At 31.9% G+C, this 20973-nt stretch overlaps 1 protein-coding gene across 1 annotated transcript in view; it reads left to right on the top strand.

Annotated features, from left to right (window-relative positions):
* Positions 1 to 20973, top strand: part of LOC133195236 (contactin-1-like) — a 31603-nt gene that overhangs the window by 9743 nt on the left and 887 nt on the right. Inside the window, exons 2-11 of the mRNA XM_061331097.1 lie at positions 6623 to 6743; positions 6873 to 7051; positions 8002 to 8184; positions 8330 to 8449; positions 13223 to 13319; positions 16359 to 16540; positions 17840 to 18001; positions 18498 to 18638; positions 20324 to 20414; positions 20508 to 20793. Coding sequence (XP_061187081.1) covers positions 6623 to 6743; positions 6873 to 7051; positions 8002 to 8184; positions 8330 to 8449; positions 13223 to 13319; positions 16359 to 16540; positions 17840 to 18001; positions 18498 to 18638; positions 20324 to 20414; positions 20508 to 20793 — 1562 coding nt within the window. The remainder of the gene's footprint in view (positions 1 to 6622; positions 6744 to 6872; positions 7052 to 8001; positions 8185 to 8329; positions 8450 to 13222; positions 13320 to 16358; positions 16541 to 17839; positions 18002 to 18497; positions 18639 to 20323; positions 20415 to 20507; positions 20794 to 20973) is intronic.

Raw genomic sequence — 20973 nt, 5'->3', positions numbered from 1 at the left:
ACTTTAATACTTAATTTGAATAGGTGGTATCACCTATTCAAGAAGGGGATATCACAAATTCAAAAGCTAAAAAGGTGATATCACACATTCAAATAGCTGATATCACTTAATAGCGGTTAATACTAAAACGGTCCCTCATACTATTGCTTGCAATAGCATACATTCTAGTCTTGATCCTTTTAATCATTTGTTTCATACTTCGATATTTTACTGATTATAGACGTTTATGGCCAATTAACAAACGGGTTGACTTTAGATTGATTGATTGTATATTGTTTTACGTCCAATTCGAGAATTTTTCCCTCATATAGAGACGTCACTATATACCGGTGAAGGGCCTCAAATTTAGACCTTTACTCGGCACTCAGGGCCATTGAGCAGTGAGGGATCTTTATCGTGCTAACGCCTGCCGTGGCATGGGGCCTCGGTTTTTAAGGTCTCATCCGAAAGACCTGCAACTTATTTTCACTTCAAAGTGCCGAGCGCCTGGCGAAGGAACAGTTGCTACCTATTTTTTATCGACTCTGCCGCTGCCGAGATTCGAACTCACGGCGAGCGCTTTACCGACTGAACTACCGTGATGGCGGTTATTTTAGAAGTCTCTAAAAAAGTAATTCTTCTTATTTTAAAAATTGTGAGGCACTTTTGCTATTTGTCCGAAAATTACATGTATGTACACTATTTAAATCATTGGCTTAAAAAGGTATTTGGACGCAACTTAATTAACCGATAGATAGACATCGTAAACATCTCTCTCTCTCTCTCTCTGGACTCTGGATAGTATAAGCGAAATAAAAAAAAGTTTGTTTTTTTAAACAATGATACATAAGACAATTAGAATGAAAGCATTTCCACATAAGGTACATTGTCAATTCACCATAAAAGACATTTGAAAGATTAAATGAGAACGACAGATCATCGCTATATCTTCAATTTACCTCAGGTGAGCATTTTGATCCATGACCCTCTTGATTCATTAGTTCTTAATTTTTTTTTAATCCAAAAAATATATTTTTGATCAAATCTACCAGGGGTCATTATTCTACGGGGGTCATTTTTCTTCACGTAGGGTATGCAGATTTTAAGGGTGATGCCACTTTTTCTACGGGCGAAAGGGTCATTTTTCTATGTCGAATAATGACCAGGGGTCATTTTTCTACGTCGAATAATGACAGGGAGTCATTTTTCGACGTCGGAAAATGACCCCCGGTCATAATTCTACGGGGGTCATTATTCGTCTTTACACCGGCCATAATAAGGGATAAAATATCTACATAGGAAAATATAGGGAAAATCTTCAAAATTCATTAATACAATAAATATTTTTTTCTATAATCATTTTTTTACAGAAACAAATCATAATAGAAAGTGATCATAAAGGAGGGAAATTGTATACGTTGTTTTGGAGTATATACAGCAGAAATATTTTCCGAAAAACAAGCAATAAACTTCCTTCTTTAATTTCAGAAACAAAGTCAGAACGTCCCACGTTTTGCTTTACTCCTTGTAGATCTCACAAATTCCACTCAATTAACGAGTGTTAAACCAAAAATAATGTCACAATTGCTGTAAAATCAATAATAACGGAAAATTTTATACAGAATTCTATTGATCAATATCTCTATCTATTGTGACTTTTGCCTTAAAATTTCATTCACATATATGCAATACTTTTCAATATATTAAAATAAACACAACGTCAGGTTTCGATTATCGCCGTACGGCAAGAATATTTAATATTCGACGTCGTTATGACGTTTGTCTTCGGGACTCATTTTCAGTTCATCCATAAATCTATTTTAATCTCTCACATATACGTTTATAATTATTTCATGTACTTTCAACTTCTGCTGAAGCTTCATAAACTTGTGCTTAAGTGTCTACTTCTGAGCTAAAAAAAAATTATTTTAACTTTCCTTAATGCATTTGCATATTTATTTGGCTGTGCGTACATGTATATCAAGCGTAGTGTCAGATTCAGAGGAGGTGACGAGAACGGCTCATCCTCGACGCACTTTCCTCTTCCTAGTATCTGTCCATCTTTTGACTTCCATTTACATTGGTACTTAATGCAACTTTTGTATCTTTATGATGTTTAAACTGAGGAAGAAGAAAGTGAATGGACTGAATTCGCAGCAACTGCTAATGATGAAACGCCGCTTAATGATAGAAATAAAAATGATATAGAAATTGCAATGCATTATTGCATTAATAATTGACTTTTTCAATCGCTAATGCTAAATCGCCGATTAATGAAAGAAATATATCATTAAGCGGTTGAAAATGTCAACTATTAATGTAATTATTTATTACATTAAGCGTTGCAATGCAACTCTTAATGATATTTTTATCATTAAGCAGCGTTTTATCATTAGCGGTTGCTACAATGGACGATCCTATAATGTCACCTACTCTTGAATCTGATGAAACACAAGATCTACACAAATGGAATGGATTTAGAAATAACATTTGGACAGAGTTTGAATAATTTTAAAAGCAACTCAAAACAAGACGCTTTATAGTAAAATGGTAGTAAATATTATTAAAAAGAAGCATGCCAGAGATTAAAAAAATTGTGGATAAACCGAGAATGAAAGTACCAAAAAGTAAAGTTATAACGACATCGGCAACATTCTTGTCGTGCGGCGATAAACAAAACCTAACGTTGTGTCTATCTTAATACGAGTATTAAAAAACTATTTAATATAACTGATTGAAAGGACAAGGTATGGTAAGGGCCGAATCTGGCCCCTAATTTGATGTAAAAATCAGAACACAGTTTGAATTGTGATAGTTTTTACTTAAGAACTTAAAATGATGCTTGTTTTAAAACCAGCACTAATTTTGCTTCAAAGCTTATACAGAGGGCACAAGAGGGTGCATAAGTTGGACATTTTCCCGAATTTCCTCAATTCTGATGGATTTTTCTCAAATCTGAGATACTTTTCACTTCGGGAAACATAGAGCACAAGCTTGCCTATCTGAGATTTTTATACACAAGATGCATCTGATACTAGTGTATGAAACATATAAATTTGGTAGATAGGCAAGCTTGTGCTCTATGTTTTCTGGAACAAAATGTGCTGTAAAATCCATGAAAATTTGCATAAAAATGAGAAAATTCAGAAATTGACATATTTTCTGACCTTCCTGTGACCTCTATGTATGCCATAACTTAGAACCAATACTCTTTTTGTGGTAGGGGTGGCAACATGTTTTTATTGAAAAAACTGTTGCACCATTCTAAAACACTCCCCAAACCAGGGGCCAAAAAGGGGTCTTAGCCTATCTTGTCCTTTAATTTAAAAATCAAAATAGATAGGGTATTATTATGTAAAATTCTGTTGATAAGATTCGAGTTTTAAAGATTTTATAGCTGTTGTTACATTATCTTTGGATCAACCCTCGTATTATGATATTAACACATGTACGATGGTTGTCCATAAAGTTCGTGACAAATGCTATAATTTCCTGAATAAAGTCCGCACTGGCAAACATGTACAATAATATTTTAATATAGACCGCAATTAAGTAAATAAATAAAAATTAAAATAATTAACACAATTTTACAAATGTTATAGGTGTAAACACTTTGTTTTTTTTCGGACGGCCGATTTCGATTTTTCTGTTAATTTTTGAAACATGTTTCTTCCGGTTTTTACTAAATATTTTCACTTTCTTTATAGTAAGCGATACTAAAGATATAAGAAAATAACGATAGCCGCTTTATTTGTGACACATTTAATTTTCATTAAGCTTTGGCTCGTTTTATAAAGAAAATAATCATTTTAATACTTTATTTCAAAGTTTATAGTGTTTTAACCCTGGGCCATGCGCACTATCTGCGATCTTAAAAGACCCAAATTTTTACAAAAATATTAAATAATAATAACCAAACTATTATGACTTGGATTTTCATGAGAAATATTTTGATGTACAATAAGTATATATATGGAACCATTCATTTTGATTAAAAAGGCATTGTCAACGAACTTCATGGACAACCCTCGTATTTCTCTTTAAAAAGAAAACGTTGTCTTTTGTCTTTTCTGCCCACTCGCCATTTTGATACAGAAAGCAAAATTCTTAGAATCATAAAGAGAGTTATATCTTTGGTTTTGTTAAATTTTAAACATAATTAAGAGCCATTCTCTGTAATGACTTTAACTTTTATATAGGAGCTGTGGCACGCATAGTCTCAGAATTTGTTCAAACTCTCTATAATAAAAGTCTTTGATAACGTAAACACAATTCAGACAAAAATTGGTTGCTACGTGTCATGGTTACCATAGCAACGTGTCCTAAAGTTTGAAAAATGGCATTTTTTAACATGTTCAGAGTCCCCCAGTTAACAATTGCAGCAAAGCAAACAAGTGGCAATGACTGTTTCTGAAAGTTGAAGGCCTGATGTCTTAAATGCATGATAAACATGTTTGGTAAATCAGCTATTACATACGTTACTATGGAAACAAAGTATTCAAAAGTAATAATTTTGTTCATTTAAATTTATAAAGTTATACACTTAAGAATAAAAACAATTATAGGTTGAAATGCAAGCATATAATAGACAAGAGATCCTTGTAACATATACCAAGGACGAAATATGATATTTCTTATAGGTTGGCAATGGTTGCCATGGTTTTAATACCACAATGGGATTTTAAATTTTCTCTCTTAGTGTTTTAATCTTATCCTATCTTTTTAAAAAGCATATTTCTATATAACTGATGATCAATTTTTAAAGGCATTGGTGTGATCCTAATTTCCACATTTCAAAAAATTCAAATTCAATTCTTTAAATAGAGCGTTGCTATGGAAATTAGCCGAAAAAATATGCATAAAAATCTGAAAAATATTCTGTTTCCTTGGATACGTACCCTTGTATGTAGATTCCCAAAACTTTTATGATTGATATAAATGAACAACTAACCTGACTTTAAAATTTGACTTCCACCCAATCTCTAACTGGATGCAAAAAGCTGGCACATAGGATCTAATGTTGATATAAACTTAACAAAATCGAACATTTTCCCTTCTTGGTAACCATAGCAACAGTGTTGTATTTTTCAACAAACTTTATCAATATATGATATTCAACTTTAGTTCTACCAGATAAATACTATTCAAGATGAGTCAAATAATATGTTTCTTGATTAAAAGGTAAGTAAAATCCTAAAGCAGCAAAAAAAAATATCACTTTAAACAACTGGTACACTGTTTCCATGGTTACACTGCAAATAAACAATTAATACCAATTTTTCTTATGTTGTCGGTGTTGCAAGGTCCTAAGGATGTATATGTGCCAGTCATGAATTTTATTGTTTTTCCTCAAGATGGTAGCATTAACCCAATCTTAGCAACAGATTTTGCATGGTTACACTGTGTTACCATGGCAACCATAAAAGTTATTTTTAGAATAATATTGCCAATACCTAATTACTTAAGGTCAAATATTTTTATTGTTTTTCTTTGGTTGTTGATTGAGTTTTATCATGTAACATCTTTCATTAGTGAATATTAAGCGTTTTTCAGCATTTTTCAGCATCTAAAATGTATTCCAAACGTACCCATGGTTACCACTTACTTAGAGATAAACTCTTAATAGTTTCTTTATAGCATACGTGACAACAAGGTGTCATGTTTTTGTGAGAATAGTTTGTTTGGTTTTCTTAGTCTTTATTTAGGCTTAATAAAGATTCAAAGTAGCTGAAAATCTCAATTTTTTCAACTTTTCTGGCTGTTACCATGGCAACCAAGACACATAGCAACAAAATTTTATTTGATATATGTTTCTGGTGTCAAGTTGTAATAATGGGCAAAGTTTCATCAAAATTGGTGACCATGCGTGGCAAAGAAGTTTAAGTGGTTACAGAGAATCGCTATTAAAACCAGAATAATAAGAAAAGGAATCATCACAAAATCAAATAATGAAATAACGTTCTCTGTTAAGTGAAACGTCATTAAGTCCCTCTTAAAATTGGCACTTAAAAATATGCTTAATGTGGTCAGGTACTCCATGAATACGAACGCTATAGCTTATAAGGAAGATGAAGACATAAGCATTTAATTTTGTATATCATACGATTTCCTATAAAACACTTTTTCCGCATACATGTATTGTAATCAGTTCCCCGGCATTGTTTACCACAGACGACGGGAAGTAAACGACTAAGAGGAGTAAATTTTGTTTTAATGTTTTCTTAAATAAAACGTCCAATACATCAGAAACCATGATGGGAAAGAACCTTGTGATTGGAGTCCTTTTCCTTTGCAAAGGTATTTTTCAGATTTGTACGTTGTAGTCGAAAAACTGATTGTAAATTAAAATAAAAAAAGACGCGGATAAAGGATTTTTTTTCGGGGTGGGGGGGGGGGGCACTCCAGTCCAAAAAAATTGCACCCCCCATAAAACAAAACCTAAAATCCATTTCCCAATCATGAAAAAGACTTATTTAGTGGTGGTGGTGGTGGCCAGGGTCCACGTTTCCTAGGGGGGTCCAAAGTCATTTTTTATTTGATTTAGTATATATTTTTAATAACTCTGCAAATTCCAGGGGGTCCGGAACCCCCCCCCCCAATCCCCCTCTAGATCCGCGCATGAAAAACTTTTTTTGTTTTTAAGGAACAGAATCTATTAATGTTCCTCCTGTCATAACATCAGAGTTTGAGCTGGAATATTTTGTACCGATCTTTCATTCTACTCCATTATCCTTGTTTTGCCAAGCAAATAACACTGTAGTCAGGTGAGTAACAGTGTATGATTACCTTTGCAATTGGCAGATGATTATGAAAAAGCTTAATACTTTAGTTAATAATATCAAACAGAATACAATTCATGATCTAATTATCTTATGTCTAAATCATTTGAATAGGTATCAGTGGTATAAAAATGATTTGAAGATTGTGGAAAATGATCGAGTTTCCTGTAATCAGTCAACTGGTGAAATCGTCTTCAGAAACCTAGAAAAAGAGGACTTTGGTATCTATTATTGTATGGCAGAAAATAAGTTTGGAATTTCAGTCTCACTGTTTGTCAAATTATCGGAAGCAGGTAAAGCATTTACAATTTATAAAATGTCATTATTCAACGTGACTTTAGCTCGAAAAGGTATAATATCAATTTCAAATCTTCTGTAAATTGAAATTTAAAAAAAAAATTAAAAATACAGGATTAACGTAATTAGCATGTGATAGTAATGCGATGGGGTTTTTTAATACGACACGGCTAACAACAAGGAATATTGTTTTTAATTCCTTGTAAAGAATACCTAGAGTTTTCCCAATTTATTCAAGTATTCCAAAATATTAGTCTATATGTTCATAATTAGTCTCTATGTTCAAACATTAAATCAATTATCTTGAAAATAGATGTATATGTTTCATTGTTGTACATTTTGAACATTTTGATTGATTACTTGATTGATTGTATGTTGTTTAAAGTCCCATTCAAGAATTTTTCACTCATTAAGAGACGTCATCGTATGGCGGTGAAGGACTTCAAATTTAGACCTACCGGGTATACTCGGCACTCGCGGCCATGAGCTGTGAGGGTTCTTTATCGTGCCAAAGCCTACCAAGAAACGGGATCTGGGTTTTTTAAGGTCTCATCCGAAAGACCCGCGACCTTCACTTCTGCCGGGAGTTTGGCGAAGGAACAGTCACTACAATTGTTTACGTCTTAGGTTTGACGTAGCGAGAATCGAAACCGGGCATCCGATCACGAAGTATGACCGGTTTTGAATATTTTGAAGTTACCACCAAAATGCACAAAAAAATATTTTGAAAGCATTTTCATGGCAGCAATATATCGAAAAAACGAATAAACCATTCATGTTATATGCATTTAAATGTGTGAAATAATTACTTAGGGTTTGTAAAGTCTGAAAATGTTATTGCATTACCAGCAGCTCTATCTTGATCATGAAATGTTTTCCTGTGTTATTTACTTGACAGTCACGTTGTGGCAAACAGAACTGAAGTTGCCATTACTTGTTATTGTAGTTCTTGATCAGTTTTCTTTAACATCGAATGTGGAACAAACTTGCATGGAATATCATCATTGCACACTCATCTGTCATAATCAGCCATTTTGCCAACCAAAAACTGAATGTATGATAGAATGGAAACTTGGATATGGAACCACAAGAATATCGTACAACGAATCTGTAACCTTGGATCGTGAGGGTAATCAAATCTCGTAATTGCTAAAATAGATGTTCGAGAAGCTACAATATCAATTTATACTAAAAATATTTGTATTTTCACCTTAAATACAATAGTTAGAGTACGATTTAATTGAGTTTTAATATATTGAAAAAAATTCACTCAGGAAATCTTCATTTTCTGAACATAAGTAAATCTGACGGGGGACAAAATTACACATGTGGAATGTGGAATGAAAAGATCAGAGTATTAAAAATGGGCGACATAACAAATCTCAAGATAAATGGTAAGTGGAGTTTTGGATTGCTATTTTTAAGACGTGGAAGAGATAAATCCAATTACATGTATTTTTATTTACCACCAGTGGTCGAATTGACGTAAAATACTACAAATGATCTCGACAACAAAGGCAACACGTGCACAAACGTACAGACCTAAACATTTATATTCATGTAACTATTGTTATGGTTCTATAAATATATACAGTACCAACCAGACCCAACCTGACACAAAGCAGTCCCACAGCAGTCCCGGGGACTGCTTTCTGGGACTGCTCTGGGACTGCTAAAGCAGTCCCAGAGCAGTCCCACAGCGGTCCCAGAGCAGTCCCACAGCGGTCCAAGAGCAGTCCCAGCGGTCCCAGAAAGCAGTCCCAGCAGTCCCAGTGGGCGGGGTTAATTAATTTAATGGGCGGAACTTACTCAGAAATGAGATTATCAATAAACAATGTAACTATAAAAGGCAGTTGAAATTGATGATCCATTTCTTTCTGAGCAGTATCAATTCTCATGCGACAGTCATTTTTTAACTGTTAAGAAAATCACACCACGCGTATGGAAACAAATAATAAATATTGAACAAAGAAGACGTTCACACCTATAAATAACATGAATATTTAAACACAGTTTTGTGGTATATTAATTTTTCAACAAAATAAATCAATTTCTAAATTACTGTGATTGATATTGGTTTCCATATTTATTTATTTATTTTTTTTGTAGATAATTAAGCTTGAGTTATTTATTTTCTATCAAAACTAGCTTTAAATAGGCCTTATAATTATAGAGCAAGGCCGATTTCCATACTATACTCTGAATGCAGTTTTCTTAAGTACTAGAGCTTTTGAAAAATTCTTTGAGTATTATATTTCAGTCATGATTATTTTCACTGACTTGCCAATTTAATTATCGTTAAATTATCTATGTAACAGAAAACAATAATACTTTTATTATATAAACGTTTGAGTGAGTCTGAGTGGAACCCTCAGATTATGTTCAAAATTAATTAATCCCGAAATAAATTTATATACATTTATTGAAATGAAGATTTTTTGCAGTACATAGATTGAAATTACTGTCATTGTTGACCAGCATGTTCAGTGATGTGTAACACTGATACCCAAATAACATGCATTGACTTTCTGCTAATAATGCCCGAAGGCGATTGAAACTTCAGGTGTTGACACCATTTTATACATTTGTATTGCTTTTTGTTAATCGGCCAGGAAAACACAAACAAAACAAATAAGAAATAAGTCACAATTCCCAATATTTTAAAATGTTTATAAATTTACTCTTTTAATTACTTGTTTATAAATCAAAAACAAATTCATAAATAAATCCTCCAATAATTCTTCACAAATATAATGCTTTAAATGACTGAAGAATGGTACAATAATTTCATTTCATGGTCATTTAATAAATTATTAGGTTTTATTTGAGGGCAGTAAAAAAATAGCATGGAATGCTCTTTTTTAGCATGCATATGGTTTTAGCTTTTTCAATTTTAAAAAAAAACCAGTACAGTACGTCCCTCTGAATATCTTATTGTAATGACAAGTTTGTTTGTTTTTTTGTTTGTTTGTTTGTTTTTAAATAGTGCTAATGCAAACTTTGAGTACATTCTGTAACTTGACAGCATTAATTAATGAAATAGGCCTCGATATTTTTTTTCAAACACCTGTATTAAAGTCTTAATTAGCATTAATTAATTAAATAGGCCTAGATATATTTTTTTTCAAACACCTGTATTAAAGTTTAATTTAAAGGATAAAAGTCATCTCCTGACTTCCCTTTTAACTACTTTCATTTTTTTTAAAATTAATTCTAGACTACAATTGTGTAAATTTACAGCCCCTGAAGACATTTAGTAATTACATGTATATCTATCTCTACTTATTAAAATGTAGTAAAAACATCCTTGGTTTTTTTTATTCTTTATCTTAAACACCTCTGTGCTGAAAGTAAACAACACAACAACAGGGAGCCTGCAAATTCAGAATACACAAGGGGCGGAGCTATCATGTCACTCAGAACCTTTTTCATGCATGAGTGAGCAAAGCAGTCCCAGAAAGCAGTCCCAGGGACTGTTGGGTCTGCTTTCTAGAGCAGTCCCAGAGCATTCCAACAGCGGTCCCAGAGCAGTCCCACAGCAGTCCCAGAGCGGTCCCAAAGCAGTCCCGGGGACTGCTTTCTGGGACTGCTTAGGTGTCAGGTTGGGTCTGGTTGGTACTGTATGTACTTTTTTTTAATTTAAAAAGTGTTTCCTTCGTTATGCGAGATTGCTTGATAGATAGGAAGATATTTAAATTCATATGGACAATAGTCATAAAATAAAGCTGAAACCGCCTTCTGTTGGTCCAATAAATAAGTTTTTTTTTTCTTTGATTTGGTATTTATGAGGTTTGGTACGTTGAAATTGTGTTCGTGGATAAAATTTGACAGAAGTATTAGCAAAATTAAATATGATTTTATTATTTCCCCATGCTGACTCAGAAAGAAAGTACACAATTTTTGACTCATGTGAAGTCATCTCGACAATTTATCTTCCTTAAACACAAAAGATGATATTCAAACCTAGTCCTTATGAATGTATTGACATCATAAAGGTCAGTACTTATGATAAGAATTTTTTTTTTACATTTGTGAATGTAATTGGTGTGTAATTCACATATTATATAAGGCGCGCTAGCCCTTCATGAAAAATATGCCTACGTGCAAGTCTGTGTGATTTACACACACCAATAACATTCAGAAATGGAAAGCATTCATTATATTTACATATTAAAGCAATGAGCCCTACAAAAATACATATTATTTCAAATTTTGTTCTCCTATATCGTTATAGATAGCATTTCCGTCCGGTCATTGCTACGTCACTTTAACAAGGCTTTCTCCGTGTATATAACGACACATGACTATACACAAAGAAAGGTATCAAACACTTCACAATTCACCTAAAAGTGTTCAGGTTTTAGCATTGAGATTTAATTATCGCCTCGCGCAACTAGTTGCGAAGGGGATATAGCATCGCTACTGTGAGTAAGTGTGTGTTAGTGTGTCCGTTACAACTTGTGGACAGGATTTAAAAAGAACCTTTCCACTATCAATTCTCAGCCTCTACTTACTTATGGGGCATTGTAAAAGGAGGAACTCTATTCATTTTCAAGATTATCGGTGAAATATTTTATAAAATATCTCTTTTTTACTACCTTCAAATCCTAAAATTTTATGTACAAGATGACAATACTCACTTCCGGTTAATTAAACTGGTACCCTGTTGACCTGGTAAATTCGGGTCGCTTCGATAGAGTCGCTTCGGTAAGTTGGTGTACTAACTTTGTCATATTATTGTGCGTATCTTGAGACAGTCTGTATGAATTAAAAGTGTTATCTCTGACACTGAGTAATTGATATAATTTGATGAACGTTTCATTACCAAATTACCACACGTGTATGCTAACAATATGGAATTTATTTTTGAGGCGCATGTAATTCTTCAAAGCTATAAAGACACTTCACAAGTTTCATCGACCTCTCAACACCGGTATATTGTCATTTTTCATTACAAAAATATTGCTTCCGTGGGTATTTTCAGATTTGATGCATATTGTATGCAACTGTGAGATATACTCAGGTAGGTAAATTACTGAAATTTAGAGCATACGTGATATGTTTCTGCTAGGAATAGGGGAAACTGCCCAATCACGTATGCATCTTATGCCCCCATCCCCACCCTCACCAAGATGATATGCACCTTGCTTTTGCTAAAAATGGACCCCCCCCCTCCCGATAATATCCACCGTGACTTTGTTAAAATTTTAATTAGTGTTGCAATACATTTTAATTTCTTTACCGTATTTTTAAGCTGTATATAGAAATACTGGGTACCCTCGATTACTATAGAGGATTGTATTTTGTTTAACATCCCTCTTGAGAATTTATCTCTCTTAAGGAGATATTGCCATTACTGGTGAAGTTCCTGCCGCGAGGGGATGCTCCGCTTAACGATGCCCTTGTTTTACGTGTTTCCCTCAATCGCACCAATAAACATTTTGGAGGACAATATATTTGAAAATAGGATTTCACTCCAGGAGCTCTTATCTCCGCCAATCTGAAATCAAAGTACACAAACAAAAGTTATCTCTTACATGTTAATTTGGCCACCTAGTTGCTGATACAATTTGAATTATTCTTCCTTTTCTCAAATGACATATCCCCACCCAGTTAGATTTCACTTGCAACTTTAAGTGAGACAAATTTCAAAAAAAAAAAAAAAAATACAGAAAATATTCAAACATCTACAGAAAATATTAAAACATCTTAATCTTAAGCTAAATCGTCTTCAAAAAATTTTCAAAACAGATTTTAAAATTCCCTAGGAACGTTAATTTTTTTTTTTATTTTCATAAAAATCAATTCAAGACCGTTTTAAAGTGATCAGAGAAAAACCTGGATGAAATCATTACAATGTCATCTTTTAAACTTCATTGCATTGATGGAAGTTATATTTTTCGTAATGTTATCGATATTCAAAGAATGATCTTAGGCCAGTGACATTCTTTTTTATCTACAAAATGGAGAGTTTTTGCCCTTTCTCCTCATTTTAATAAACTATAATATACATTAAATTAATAACGTAAACAGCGATAAACGTATCGCACTTGGATACTATAATTCTGTTTTAGGTAGCTTCAAATGTATGCATGTATAACTTCAACTTTAATTTAAATTAAAATTGTATTCTGAATTACCGAGTATCTTAAAAAAGATTTCTGTAGATTCCACTAAAGATGTCATCCCAGAGGCTGTCTATCAAAGTGGCGACAAAGTTTCCATTGGGGAAAATGCTACTCTTCAATGTATTTTTTCTGGAAAGTAAGTGTGGTTTTCTTATTAATTTCCTATTTAAATTCAAAACACAATTTGGAAACCCGAAATTTTGCATGATGTATATAAGAGCCATTTACTTCAAACTTGCTATGATAAAAGGATTTAAACTCATATCAGGCAATCAGGCAAAAATTTGTTGCTATGTATCATGGTTACCAGATTAACATATCCTTAAGTTTGATATATATATATATATATATATATATATATATATATATATATATATATATATATATATATATATATATATATATATATATATATATATATATATATATATATATATATATATATATATATATATATAAATTTTGAACATGTTAAAGGTCTCATCATTAATATTTGAAGTAATACAGAAAAGTAACAGTGATTGTTTCCGAAAGTCGAAGACTCAATTCGTACAAGAATTGAATAAATGTGGAATTTTTTATCATATTGATTGATTGATTGATTGTATGTTGTTAAACGTCCCATTCGAGAATTTTTTTTCACTCATTCAGGGACATCACCGAATGCCTGTGAAGGGCTGCAAATTTAGACCTATACTCAACACTTAAAGCCATTGACAGTGAGGGTTATTTATCGTGCCAACGCCTACCGTGACACGGGACCTCAGTTTTTAAGGTCTCATCCGAAAGACCCGTGACTCTAATTTCTAGTGCCGGGCGCTTCGCGAAGAAACGATCACTACTTAGGGATGAAGCGACGCGGCAAACGAGAATCGAACCCGGGTCTCCCGATCAGGAATCGAGCGCCCTACCACTAGGCTACCGTGACCGGTTACATTTTCTATTAGAGATATATTTGAAAAATCCTTTTCCGAACCCATGCCATCTGTTTCTGAATGTTCTGCTAAAATTGAATCACCTGTGATGTTTTGATTATAAGTTGTTCTTTACTAGTTATTTTACTGGACAAAGCTTCTATACCAAACTTGGGAAAATCGTAACTGCAAATATTCTAATGTTGTCTTTGTACTAGTTTGTTCCCTTTTTTGGTGAAACAAACGGTTTACTTAACAAAAGAATATTTGGGCATTGATTTCAAATTAACAAGGGGGGCCAGCAGCCTTCACATTAATTTACCTGATCATTCTGTCAATGAAATAATTCTAGAAAAGATTAACCATCATACTAATAGCCCCTCACTGTGTACACCTTTCCGTAGACAACGAGAAGGCATACTGGATTAGGAAACTAGGCACTTCTTTTCCATATACATGTAGTTGCAATGACAATGTCGATTGTGTTGCGAATCTTTCAAATCCACAATGTAGTAATGTGAATGCGATGGGACTTTTAACGATACACAGAGGTGTAAGAGTAGTCATGGACATCGATCTGTGCTGATACACGATGGCTTGGTCATAATGACACGAGGCAGCATAGCTTCCGCGAGTTGTCATTATGACTACGGTCATCGGGTATCTGCACATAATCAACAATATTATATGGGGTAAGTGCCTTGTACCATAGTTCTAAAAAATCAATCATATCTACTAGTAAGTCTACATACGTATTCGACTGATTTGTGTTATTTAAAAAGGTGCTTTGTTCCGATGTGACATGTTGATTTGATCTAATTTTTTTCCCGTATATTTAAAACATCAAAATGAAATGAAATGAAATTAAATAATTCCAACCTTTAATGAACTTCATTAATTTCTTCCTCTTCTTTTTTTTTTTTTTCTTTTTTTTTTTTTTTTTGCCTGATACCTACTCTCCTATTGCATTGTTTCATTTTTTTGCTTGTATTCTATATTTTTTATTTGTATTGCAAAAAAAAATCATTATTTTATTTGCATTCTATATTTTCTATTTGTATTGTAAAAATTCTTACTAGTATACAATAAATTTTCATTTGTATTGTATCTGAGGGATTGTTTATTTGTTTTGTTATGAAGGATATCATTGGTCAAGTTTTAGTCTGCATCATGTTAAAAACGAGCGAGATGTCCTCGAACTCAAAGTAAACTGGGCTATTTCCATGCATGTAGGGCGAGGAGCATGGGGGGGAGGGGGCTGGAAAATTTTGTTGAGTCAGATTATTTTCATGCTTTCGTAGGACAGACTACTTGTTTCCAAGATGACCATCGACAGATTATTTATTTTCTTCAATAGGAAAAGTAGACAGGGGTTAAAAAAAGGTTTTGGTACCATCAGTCAGAGTCAGATTATGTTTTTTTTCTTCACCGTGGAGGACTGATTATTTATTTATTATTGAAATTTCTGAGGACAGATTATTTCCACCCACCCCCTTTCAGAATCAAATGGTCGTTTCCTAATTTGCACGCAAATAAGGGCCAGTTTGTTTTAAAAATCGCAACATCTCGCTCGTTTTCAACACGATATAGGCTCAAACTTGACCAATGGAATCCTTCTTAACGAAATAAAAAAAAAAAAAAAACATCGGATACAATGCAAATGAAAAATTTTCGCAGACAAATAATAAATTATACAATACAAATAAAAAAACTTTTTTCAGTACAACTGGAAAATATAGAAAACAAATGAAATTTATAAAATACAAATTAAAAAAAAATTTACAATACAAATGGAAAAATAGAATATATACAAATAGGAAATTATGAAATACAAATGAAAAATGTTGAATACAAATAAAAAAAAATTATACAATACAAATAAGAATTTTTGCAATACAAATGGAAAAGATAAAATATTGCAGCGTTTGACATGCAGTAGAAAACAAAGTATTGAAATGCAATATTTTTTATATTCATTTTGATTATTCATACGTTCGCAAAAATTTTCATTTTACACACATTTTGATTGATTTATGTTTCTAATGTCCAACTTTAATAATGGGCAAAGTTTCATCTTAAGTGACAATGTGTGCCAGAAAAGTTTAAGTGGCTACAGAGAATAGCTCTTAAATTTTTTAATAAATCAGGCTATTTCAGTTTTGTTTACGTTTCACGTCCATATATACGCACATAAATTTCATTACCATTTGACGTCTGTAAGAGTAACTAATAGCAGTAGTAGTTATTGTTTCTTTTAACAGCCCTGTTCCAAAAGTAGAATGGCAGAACAAAAACGGAACAACCATAACAACAAACCACAAATACGACTTTAGTCAGTATGGACGACAACTACATATCTTGAATGTAACTTTTGATGATGAGGGTTTTTATAAATGTATAGCCAATAAAAACTTGACACAGCGACCATTCCTCAATGTCACATGTAAGTTCAAGTTGTTGCTTAAAAAATGCAGTTATAAAAATCGTCTTTGATGTTATTATTTATATATATATTAGGGATGTCAATTTTGTCAATAATTCATATTCGAATATTCAATGAAAGTATTCGAATATATTTGAATATTCGATAGAATAAATAAAATCTGTTTTATTTTAAATATGCATCACCCTACTCTCATGAAAGGTTTAGCATAGGTGTACTTATATTGGAAGTAAAATTGTATGGAAACTTTTGTAGGTGTACAAAAAGGAATTCCATTTGATATTTGTCAATGCTTGAAATTAATAACTGATTTAAATGTAGAAAAGAGTCATTTTAACAAATAAAACCCGCGTATTTATAGTAGCTTCAACTGAGGAACCAGTCGTCTTACCAAAGGCAAGATAGTCGTAACGGTATACTGTTTATAATTCAATACTTGTAATAAATTACAATTACCTGCGTAATAAGAGATTTCATAATAATCTTTGATGCAATGTTTTTTAAAATATGAACAAATATTTCCACAGACAATTTTCATAGATAGTTAACTAATTCCCCGATAATGAATAAAAATTTGAGGATTATGTATAACCGGAGATAATCAAGTAATTTACACATTTATTCTGAAATTGAGCCCCTTACATTAATTACAGATTAATTCTATCGGACATTCATTCAATTATAAATTAAATTTATTTTGATAAGTATACTCTTCACATCTTTTAGACATTCTAAGAAGGATTTCCTTTTGTTGTTCTCGATTCTAGATCCGATCGTATCTAACTAATAAAACTATGAAAGTAATTTTTGTATTATACATAAAGCACCATTGTATAATTCTTTAACACCTTACTCAAAACAAAATAATTTAGTAAATCAGGCGAAATCGAATTGATCGCTAGTAAATTAAACAGGGATAATTCCAACACTGTTCTAAACAAAATTTATTAATCACAGTACTTCTTTTTATGAAATCTGGAAAACACCGAATATTCTAATCTAAAATTCATATTCGAATATCAACTCATCGAATGAATATTCGAATATTCGTTGCCATCCCTAATACACACACACACACACACACCCTCACACACACCCACCCACCCACCCACCCACCCATATATATATATATATATATATATATATATATATATATATATATATATATATATATATATATATATATATATATATATATATATATATATATATATATATATATATATATATATTAAATTGTACGTTTTATTTTGTAATAATGTTTTGTTTTTTTTTTTTAAAAATTTCATATATACTTAGGCCCTCCACTATTTCCTGACGTTGGTAAACGTTTCATGACCAAAATAGTGCATATATCGACAAAAGAGTCAACACTTTTCCTGTGCAATACAATGTCCTTATTGACTGAAGATGACCCCGTTGTGATCAAATGGATGAAAAATGGAAAAATCTTGGATGAAGGTTTTTTTTTTGTTGTTAACAATATATTATGAATAGTGTTTTGAGTGTAAAAATGTTATCATTTTTTTAAGATTATTTATAGTAAAATAATGATAATGATATCAGAATCGATCATCGACCCTCTGTTCAGTTGCTGTTGTTGTAGCCCTGATACTTTTTTCAAGTAGAAAGAAGAGGGTGTTTGAATATCTGTTATTTTCACATTATTTGCATAATATCAGTATATTGCCTTACATCAGTCATAAGTTCTTTTGATTGCAGAAAGTCCCATCTACAAAAATTCTGAAAAAAAAAATAAAATAATAATCATACCACCAGCCAGGACTAACAGTGCACTGTGCCTTTTTTACCTTCTCCTCTTATATTGCAGAAATAGATATTTAAGAAAATAAGACCTTAAGACAAAGGAAATATTAGCTTTTGGCTTTCAAATTTAAGTTTTGTAATGGCGAATAATCGAATAATACATCTTTTTCTTTTGATTTATTTATTTTAGATATAAGAAATATGTACCAACTTTCTGAGGACAAAAAATCTCTTCATATCTACAACATAAAATCATACGGCACTGGTTGTTACACGTGTGTGATAGAAAACAGCGAAGGAATTGCAGTGGCCAATTTTTTAGTCCCTTTCGGTAAAATTTTTACGATTATACTTCAAAATTCTGGATCTTGGATCAGGTTGAATTACTGCTACTCATTACAGAAGAAATATGAACTTTCAGTGAAACGACGGCATTCAGTGACTGAATGGTGCCTAATGGCGTGTAGATTTCACTTACCTTTCATTTATCTTTTAGTGATCATTCAGTACATTTCTCTGATGTTTGATGGTGACGAAATAACTTCATTTTTCACGAAGATGTATTTGTACATATTTTAGAGGTATTAATGGGATAGTTTATGTTTTGCTGTTTATTTAATCGTTCGTCAACTTGTTATTGGAAATTTAATTTCCTTACGTTTGGCATATATGAATACACAAATATTTAATTTTGAATGTTCTTTTCTATAAACTGAAATAAATATGATCATAAATTCTATTTCATAGAATATTTTCCGCTTCTGAATTTATTGGTGGGGATATTTATTCGTTCGTCAGCTTGTTAGATATTTGAATTAATTTCCACGTTTTGCATATTTGAAGGCACAAGTAAATTATATGCTTTTTTCTAAGAAACTACCGTCAGATTGTGTTATTGATAATTCTATTTTTAAATAATATCCTTTTCCTAATATAACTTTTTAATCCTTGCCCAAAATTTGTACACTATGAGATATCAATATTATATACTAGTAATCTGATGACATATTCATTGAGTGAAAAAGGAAATCAGGCAATTAAACTTCTCCGATAGATAATTATCTCCTTCATTTTTCTTAATATCGCCCTACTTCCTGAATTTAATTTGGAAATTTAAAATGAAGTTAGATATTATATGTTGATTATTGTTTTTTTTTTTTTTAGAATATTTGATTTTTTTAACACATGTTTTTTTATGTTTCCTGAGAAATTGGTTCACTTAGTATCCCATTTATACCAATTTGCAATGGAAAAATACATACATTTCAAATGAATTATCTAATTAATAGTGAAAGATAAATTATTAATGATGCAGCAGTGGGAAAAGATTAGTAACATTAGCATGTATCAAATTAGCAAGAGACAACTAATGATCATAGGAATTTGGTTATCTTTTGCATGAATGATTTAATGAACCACACAACGATTTTGAATTTTCAAAATAAGAATTTCCTTTGCACATTAAAAGTTCACCATGATATTCATTTGATTCTCGTGTATAACTAATTTGTAGCGAAATCAGATAATCATCAGTCATGTAAGTAAAATTTATTACAAAATAAATTGATAATGAAATAAAACCATCCTTATCAGTCTGCTATATGCTTTTTGGGTTTAATTTCTTTACTTTTACTAACCGATTGCAATATACAACTATCTAAAAAGCCATCAACAGTTTCCAGTGTCAGTCTCAAAGGAAATATGTCTGGGGCAAGAATAAATGATAAAGATTTGCATGAGCATCCAAAGAAAGACGCAGTTTTCCCCCTTAAATTGCGCGTTGGAATAAACCACACTTTACATGTCTAACACTTTAACACGGAGAAAGATGATCCTTGTTTGTATACTTAGTTTTTCAGTGATAAAATTATGCCATCTAGTTAACTTCAATTTCCTTGTGGGTTTTTTTCTTATAATTAATGTTAGTGCGTCTGTTTCTCTAAGCCATTATTGTTCTTTTTTTTCTTTTTTTTTGCCCCTGTATAACATAATTTAATTTTTGCTTTATGTTTTCAGCTCACGTTATGACAACTGCATTAAGAGCTATAATTATAGCTTTTGTTGGACTATTATTATTGATTATAGCTGCAATATTCATATATAAAAGGTGAGAAGAAAACTGTGTTGTTTAGGATATTTTAAAATTTGTATATTCATTGTAATTGAACGAATCAAATGTAGTGTTAACAATATTTTGTAGAGCATGCATTGTTATGAAAGACAAAAAATTAACTGCACGATTCCAGATCGCCAGAACCAGTAATCTTTTTCCAGATCCAGACGACAGTACTGGTCCTATAACCGAGGAACCTGAATATACATATGTTGATAATCGAAATACACATACATGTAGCGATGGTGTTGAAGCTGTAACAAAATTTCAGTATGAAGATGTTTGTGATGAAAACCACTACAACATTTTGGGAGAATGTAGAAATATGACTTCAGAATATGCTGAATCTAATCTTTATGACTATTCAGAAAATGTCAGTGGAATATACAGTAGTACATGTAGAGGAAAAGTTAACATAACAAACATTGAATCAAATGATTGAGAGTGTTTCATACGAAGAATCTATCTTAATATCCATGTCTTTGAGGATAATGGTTATCGAAAATATTTTATGCAGAATATGAGTTGGTTGGTCATAAACAATGTTTGAAGG

Source organism: Saccostrea echinata, unplaced genomic scaffold (genome assembly GCF_033153115.1).
Source record: "Saccostrea echinata isolate AGI-Se365-2 ecotype Australia unplaced genomic scaffold, CSIRO_AGI_Sech_v1 ptg000001l, whole genome shotgun sequence".
NCBI classification, from domain to species: Eukaryota; Metazoa; Mollusca; class Bivalvia; order Ostreida; family Ostreidae; genus Saccostrea; species Saccostrea echinata.
This window is presented reverse-complemented; position numbering and strand designations above follow the sequence as displayed.